At 40.3% G+C, this 7753-nt stretch overlaps 1 protein-coding gene and 1 long non-coding RNA gene across 4 annotated transcripts in view; one reads left to right on the top strand and one right to left on the bottom strand.

Moving 5' to 3' along the window:
• The window catches only part of Enam (enamelin), a 15164-nt gene extending 7444 nt beyond the window's left edge, over positions 1-7720 (top strand). The window contains exons 7-8 of the mRNA XM_010606092.2: positions 1547-1600; positions 4448-7720. Of these exons, the coding sequence (XP_010604394.1) occupies positions 1547-1600; positions 4448-7273 (2880 nt within the window). The 3' untranslated portion in view covers positions 7274-7720. The remainder of the gene's footprint in view (positions 1-1546; positions 1601-4447) is intronic.
• LOC104849593 overlaps positions 1-7753 on the bottom strand; it is a 30087-nt gene that overhangs the window by 17154 nt on the left and 5180 nt on the right. For 2 of the 3 annotated variants that reach the window (XR_776788.2, XR_776789.2), the window contains exon 4: positions 1876-1989. The exons of the other annotated variant lie outside the window; for it this stretch is intronic. This is a non-coding gene — a long non-coding RNA (uncharacterized LOC104849593). The remainder of the gene's footprint in view (positions 1-1875; positions 1990-7753) is intronic. 3 annotated transcript variants of the gene reach the window in all.

Below are 7753 nucleotides of genomic sequence, written 5' to 3' on the forward strand. Positions count from 1 at the left end.
AAAAAAAAAAAAAAAAAAAAAAAAACCTACAATGAGACTCCATCCTCTCTCCAGTCAAAATGGCTATTACCAAAAAACAAACAAACGAACGAACAAACAAAAAACGCCGCTGATAGTACAGAGAAAAGTGAATCTTTATACCTTGTTGGAGAGAATATAAATAGTACAGTACTATGGAAAACAGTGTGGAAGTTCCTCAAAAAGTAGAGCTACCACACAATCCAGTTACCACTCTTGGAGATACACTCACAGGAATGGAGTCAGTTAGCATCTGAGACACCTGCACACCACATTTACTCCAACTCTACTCACAGTAGTCACACAACAGCATCAGCCTCATGCCTGTACACAGATGAACAGATAAAGATAACATGGTTATCAGCCGGGCGTGGTGGTGCATGCCTATAATCCCAGCACTCAGAAGACTGAGGCAGGAGGATCACTTTGAGTTTGAGATCAGCCTGGGCTACATAGTGAGTTCCAGGTAAGTCTCAACTACATAGTGCGACCCTGTCTCAAAATAACCAAAAAAAAAAAAAAAAAAAAAAAAAAAAAAAAAAAAAACAAAAAAAAAAAAAAAGAAAATAACCTGCTTAAGTCAGATAAATGTCATTCACAGGCAAATGGACCTAGAGGTCACCAGGTTAAGTAAAATAATTCAAATCTAGAAAGACATGTATTGTGTTTTTCACTTATATGAGGAAGCCAGAATAAAACAAAAATGTAAAAGATAACCTGAAAGTAGTAAAGGGATCACAAGAGAAGGGTAAGGGGACTGGAGGAAAGAGGAAGAAAGGAGAGGTTATGAAAGGGTAGTTGGCAAAGGAACACAACAAAAGCACAATTGCAGTATATACATGTATGAAAAGGTCACAGTGAAACCCATCAATATGCACAACTAATATGCATTAATTATAATTTTAAATGATTTTTGTTTTTGGTACTGGGGATCAAACTCAGGACCTAGTGCTTACCATGCAGGCACAGTGCCACTGAGCCACATCCCCAGTCCTAAATAATTTTTTAAAAAGAAAGTCTATGGGAACCAAACTGATTTTCTAAATCCTCCCACTTTGTAACAGTCCCTGAAATTCACCTTTCAAATTTGATTAGAAAAATTAACCCCCACATGTGAAGCAAGCCTTCTAAAAACAACATCATTCATCCTATTATTAGATGTTCTATTATAGATGTTCGGATTCCAGTGTCACTCAAATCAGTCTCCCATGCCCCTCCCCTCTGTGGTGGGGGTGGGGGTAGGGGAATGCATGCTGGAGGTAGTGGGGGCCAAACAGGAGATTCAGCCATCCAGCTATTTTACACAGGACAATTTAAGATACAGCTGACGCCTCTGTATTTACCAGCATTCCCTAATGGATTACAACTCTTAAAAGACAGTGAGAGCCACGGGCTCAAAAGCTAAAAGCTCAGAGTATTAACACCCAATAACTAACTTGAGTTAATTTAGCACACCATCAGTCTTATAAAGAAACAGCAGCATATAGAGCAGTTTTCTCTTGTGTTTACTGTGTCATTCACGTTTCAGAGGATGCCACCTCCGGGTTTTGGACGTCTACCACACAGCAATGAAGAAGGAGGGGTAAGTACAAGTAAAACTATATTCCCCACAAGGAATTATAATCCATCAGCCTTTGCCTTTTGATCCACGACTAATAAGAAATTTAAAATTCAATATATGGAGCCGGGGATTTAGCTCAGTGGTTCTGCTGCCTGCCTTGCAAGCACAAGGTCCTGAGTTTGATAACCAGTACCAAAAAAAAAAAAAAAAAAAAAAAAAAAAACAATATAGGAATCTTCTGTAGCTCAGGTTCCTAAGGCTTAAAAAAGCAAAGTAAAACAAATCAAGCCAGTTACCTGAATAAAATGTGATTCATCATTTCTGCTCCACAAGGATTGAAAGATGTCTCTCAAATGCTTCTTAAGACTTTAGACAGGACCGAGGATGTAGCTCAGTGGCGCCATGACTGCCTGACAAATGCAAGGTCCTGAGTTCAATTCCCACTACCAAAATAAAGGGACTTTAGACTGTGATAGGCAGAGAAGCAAGTTAAGAGCATCTTAGAGTGCTACCCTCAAAGGGGAATTTAAAAAATCATCTAATTCTTTTATTGAAAAAATAATTTGAAGCCCACAGAAAGTAAAGTACTATTCAACTTCATCTAGTAAGCTAATGGATAAAATGGACCAGGAACCTAGTTCTTTTGATACCTTGTCTAACAGCTTTTTAATAAAACACACTAAGAAACAATCAAATGTATATCACAGAGTGATATACTCCTAAAATATTCTAGCACTGAAGATAGGCATGGCCTATAATCCCAGCACTCCAGAGGCAAAAGCAGGAGGACCATCATAAGTTCAAGGCCATGAGTGAAGGCCAGTCTGAACTACATAGTCTCAACAAAACAGAGAACTATTAATTAAGTAATTAATTAAGTAATTAAGTACTGAGCCTGGCATGGTGATCCATGTTCATAATCCAGCTGAGAAGGAGGCTGAGAAGGAGGACAGCAAGTTTGAGGACAGCCTAAGCAACTTGGTGAGATCCTTCCTCAAAAAAACTAAAAAGGGCTCAAGCTATAACTTGGTGAGAGCCTCTGGATTCAATTGCTTGGTACAAAAAAGAAAAGAAAATTTCTAGTACTATATCACCAAAAAAATCATTTTAGGGCCAGGGACTTAGCTCAGTGGCACTGTGCCTGCATTGCAAGCACAAGGTGGTGAGTTTAATCCCTGGTACAAAAAAAAAATTATTTCAGCAGTTGTGGCACATCACCCTACCCTGAAGCTTACCTCCTCTTTTTACCTATATGTGTGATATGTGCTCAATGAAATGCAGGTACCAATAGCTTGGTAAAGGAAGGAGGATTGGTGTGTTCTTAAAATAACGATGCAGAAGACTGCAATGTCAAAATAGTATGAGATTCTTTCAAAAATACCCTTATGAAATAACTCCAAATAAACAATTCACATAATTGCGTGGAACCTAACCTAGAAATTGACACTTCAAACTTTCATAAACACAAGAAAGTGAAAAAATAACCCAGGCAGTTAGCATAGGTATCATGTCTCTATATACCTTTCAGGGAGGTGGGGTGGGGTGCCAGGTTCCCCAAAAGATGCTGGGGACATCTACTCACCTATCTGTTCTGTCCTCTCTATCTACAAATAAGAGATCTAAAAATAATTTTTCTACAGATTGCATTTGTTTTAAAAAAGTAAATGACTTAAATGCCTTATAAACATCTAAAAACTGACAGTTTATGATTATGAAATCATTCATTAAACCAAAATTTATTAAGCATTTCCCACTGTGTGAGGTACTGGAAAAATACACAGAGAAATCAACTGAGTGAATCCCAGGAAGATCAGCAGCTGAAGTCAATGAGATGATCATTCTGACAGGAGTGTTATGCTGTGGACACCCAGGTGTGGAACCCAGCTCTGCCATGGAATTCAGGATGGAGAGGCAGCAGTCAGGCTGCCTTGAGGGATGAGCCAAGTGTACCACAGGGACACACGTGCAGGGGACAGCATGGATGTGAAGGAGCCCTAAGCAAAAGCACTGAGCTATAAAGAGAACTGGGTATTCGGGCTGGTTGTGAGTAGCTGTAAGTTGTAACTGCATAAGGTACACAGTGGAGGATGTGGCTAAATGTAATAGTTATAGCTAGTAATAATTATTATTATATAACATATAGCACTCATTAGCACTTAACCAAGCTCCAAACATGGAGCTGTATATACAATACGCTGTATCATTTGACCACCACGATGAGCTACAAAGTCCATACTATTATATTATTATCTCTGAAGCTAGTCAGAGTCATGGGATAAAAATAAATATCGATAAAGTGGAGAGAGGAGTGAAAGCTGAGGTTTTCCAGGAATTTGTCACTAACTGTATAGGGAAATAGGGGAGAAAGCAAAACCTGGAATTGATGGTGGTGACTGTTTCTTAGATACATAACACTGGAAAGGGGGTTTTGGTAGCAATGAGCCCAGTGAGATCTTTAGTGAAGTGTCCCTGTGTCTCATCCTCAGGAGACTGTGTCGTGGGATGGAGTTACACCTCTCAGTCATTAACATGTGTCCAGATAGAAAGTACAGGCATGCCACAAGTTGTTCAAGGCAAGTGCGTAAAGGGATAACAGAGAAATAGGAGACCAGAGGACAGAACCAAAAAAAAAATAAAAAAATCTAAACCCTCAGATTTAAGATCGAGGCTGACTAGCCAAAAACAGCACCAGAAGAGTAAAACCAAGAATGTGGGATCATGGAATCAAGGAGGAATCAAATTTCAAGAAAGCACAGCCAGTGGTGTTAAAAGAAGCCTGTGGCTAAGATCTCCCCATTATGTTAAAAAATTCCAAGTAACACCGCGGAAATGAAGAATAATTATGAATTTCTATCTTCTTTCCTACAGAACCCTTATTTTGGATTTTTTGGATATCCTGGCTTTGGGGGTCGTCCTTATTATTCAGAAGAGATTGAAGATTATGAAAAACCTAAAGAAAAAGATCCTCCTAAGCCAGAGGATCCACCACCAGAACCCTCAGCTAATTCAACAGTTCCTGAGACTAATTCTACCCAACCAGGAGGTCAAGGCAAAAATGAAACTAGTCCAACACTAAACAATGTTCCTGGGCTGAATCCTGGGGATAACCCTACAGGTCAAAATGGGATATTCCCACTCCCTAGAGTTAATTTTTCAGGCCAGGTAGTACCCAGAAGTCAAATCCCATGGAAGCCAAGTCAGCCAAAAATTTACGGAATTTATCCAAATCCTAACATCAGAAATTCTCCTTCAGGAAGACAATCAAATCCCACAGATACTGCCACTGGGCAAAGACAGTCTGGGACTTTTTACCAAAATCAACCAGGTCAAAGGGGTCAAGGGAACTCCTTTGCTTGGGAAGGCAAACAAGCAGCTCGTCCTAGAAATCCAACTTACCGCAAAACATACACACCCACCTCTAGAGTCAATTATCCCAATTATGCAGGAAATCCAGCAAATTTCAGAAGAAAGCCTCAGGGGCCAAATAAACCTTTTGTGGGAACCAGTGTTACTCCACTGGGTCCCAAACAAGGTACTATTGGCTACAATGAAAAAATGCAAAATCCAAAGGGAAAATCTCCAGGTCAAAAAGAAAAAACAGTGAGTCCTACAAAGGATACATCAGGCTCCTGGAGAAACTCTCAACATTATGGAGTTAGTAAACAAAATCTTGGATGGCCTCACCCTGATGGTAACATGCTAGGTCCAAATTTTAATTCTGTTAATCAACAGGAAAACTCCTACTACTCAAGAGGAGGATCCAGAAGAGTGCCAAATTCTAATGCACAAACCCAAAGCCAGAACTTTCCCAAAGGAGTTGCTTTAGAACCAAAAAGAATCCCATATGAAACACAAACTAAACAGCCTGAATTAAAGCACAGTACACACCAGCCTATCTATCCTGAAGTAATCCCTTCTCCTAAAAGAGAACATTTTCCAGATGGAAGAAATAGTTGGAGTCACCAGAAAATTGCTCCATCCTTTAAGGAAGATCCTGGGAACCAGGAAGAACATTTATCTCATCTTCCCCCTGGTTCTTGGGGAAACGTTTTCTACCCTGAATATAACTCCTATTATCCCAGAGAAAACTCACCGTACACTGGAAGCAATACATGGGATGAGAGAGTTGATTCTCCCAATACTATGGGGCACCCAAAACATCCACAATATCCCTTGAAGACTGCAGACCACAAAAATACAGGCCATTATAATGAAGAGGACACACCTGATCCAACTGGAGATGAACCTTTTCCAGGACAAAGTAGATGGGGAGAGGAAGAGCTGAGTTTTAATGGAAGACCAACCAGTACGAACTACGATGGGGGGCAATATACCTCTAATCAACCAAAGGAATATCTTCCCTATTACTTAGATAATCCATCAAAACCCAGAGAAGATCATCCTTACAGTGAATTTTATCCCTGGAGCCTGGATGAGACTTTTCCATCATACAAACCAAGTCCCACTACATCACCACCTATGGACAGTGGGGGTTATTATGTTAATAATGCCATCCAACAAGAAGAAAGCACTCTCTTTCCTTTGTGGAACTCCTGGGACCAGAAGACTCAAGCACAGGGGCAGCAAGAAAGTGAGCCATATTTTAACATAAATAACTGGGATCAGGCAACAAATGTACACAAAGTTAGCCCACCAAACCAGAAAGAGAACTATCCCTATTCCAGTAACCCTCCAGCTGGGCTCCAGAAAAACCCAACATGGCAAGAAGGTGAGGATTTAAACTATGATACACAAATGACTAGGCTAAATTCACCAGAGAGACAGAATTTGGCTTTCCTGGATTTCATTCCTCAAAGTTACCTATCAGGGCAAACAGAAGCACATTTATTTCACCAAAGCCCACAAAGTTCTTGTTGTGATGGTAGCTCTACAGGGCCCAAGGAGAATCCACTGGCTCTACAAGTCTATACTCCATCCTACAATCATATACCAGGAGAGAATCAAAACATCAGCCCCACCCACACAGAAAGTAGTCATACAAAATATGCAAGACCTCTTGTCTCCTCAGCAAGCATTCTATCTAGCCAAAGAAACAACTCAGAGAACAAACTGCCTGGGGAAAGCCAAAGCCCAAGCACTTTTAGAGATGATGGGTCCACTCTAAAGAACACACCATGCTCTGTGAATAATCAACAGGGTCAAGTGGGAATTAGATCCTTTCCCAAAGCCAGCTCTCCTCAATCAAGCAATACACCTTGTCTCAAAAATGATCTTGGAGGAGATAGGAACAATGTTCTGGAACAAACTTTTGAAGACAGCCACCTCACTGAAAGAACTGCTGACCTTACTCTTGAGCAGCTTGTTACTGGGACAGCTGATGAAGGCCCCAAGCCAGAAGGCATCCAAAATGAAATCCAAGTAAAGGAGGGTGAGCAGCAGCAGCAAAGACCACCCAGTGTCCTGCAGGTACCATGTTTTGGTTCCCAATTAACAAAACTTCAGTCTTCTAGCACTAGAACTCCATCTAGCAGTGGAAGACAAGGCCCATTTGATGGGGATCTAACTATGCCCACTGAAAATCCTAATACATTTGTTGGGTTAGCTACTGGGGAGCATTTTAGAAGTATAAATATAGACCAACTTGATGTAGATGGACATACTCCATCTGAAACTTTTCAAAAAGGGACTGATCCACAGGACCAGGGGCAAGACTGTTTATTAATTCAGGCCTAGGGATTATTTCAATCAAGTGTTCTCGGGAAGGGAAAATATCTAATATTCTATACCAATGGTTCCCAAACGTTTTCTCCAAGACTTAATTAATGTACAACCTTCTTGGTAACCCTAAGTTTTCCCCTCCCAGAAGTAGTGGCCAAGGTGGAGTTAGTAAGATTGGGCTTATGGGGATGGCTGCATCCAGTGTTGTCACAAATTGGTTCAGACACAGGAAAATGTGTGAAGGCCATGACCACCCTACCTTGACACTTGGAAGTTACTTGACTGGGTTATTTTCCTTTTGCTTGCTGATTCCTCCTTTTCCCTCAAGGTTTGCTACTTGCAAAATTGTCTGGTTTTGCACATCTGAAAGGCAGATGAACTTTCCATTTTATGTATGAAGATCTACCCATCTGTATAGTCCTGATGAACTGTACATTTTATTCCTTGTTAGTTTTTCTGGGTTGTTTTTTCTTTTTTTTTTTTTTTTTTTTTGTT

This window comes from Fukomys damarensis, unplaced genomic scaffold (assembly GCF_012274545.1).
Source record: "Fukomys damarensis isolate Sample0158 unplaced genomic scaffold, DMR_v1.0_HiC HiC_scaffold_35, whole genome shotgun sequence".
Lineage (NCBI taxonomy): Eukaryota > Metazoa > Chordata > Mammalia > Rodentia > Bathyergidae > Fukomys > Fukomys damarensis.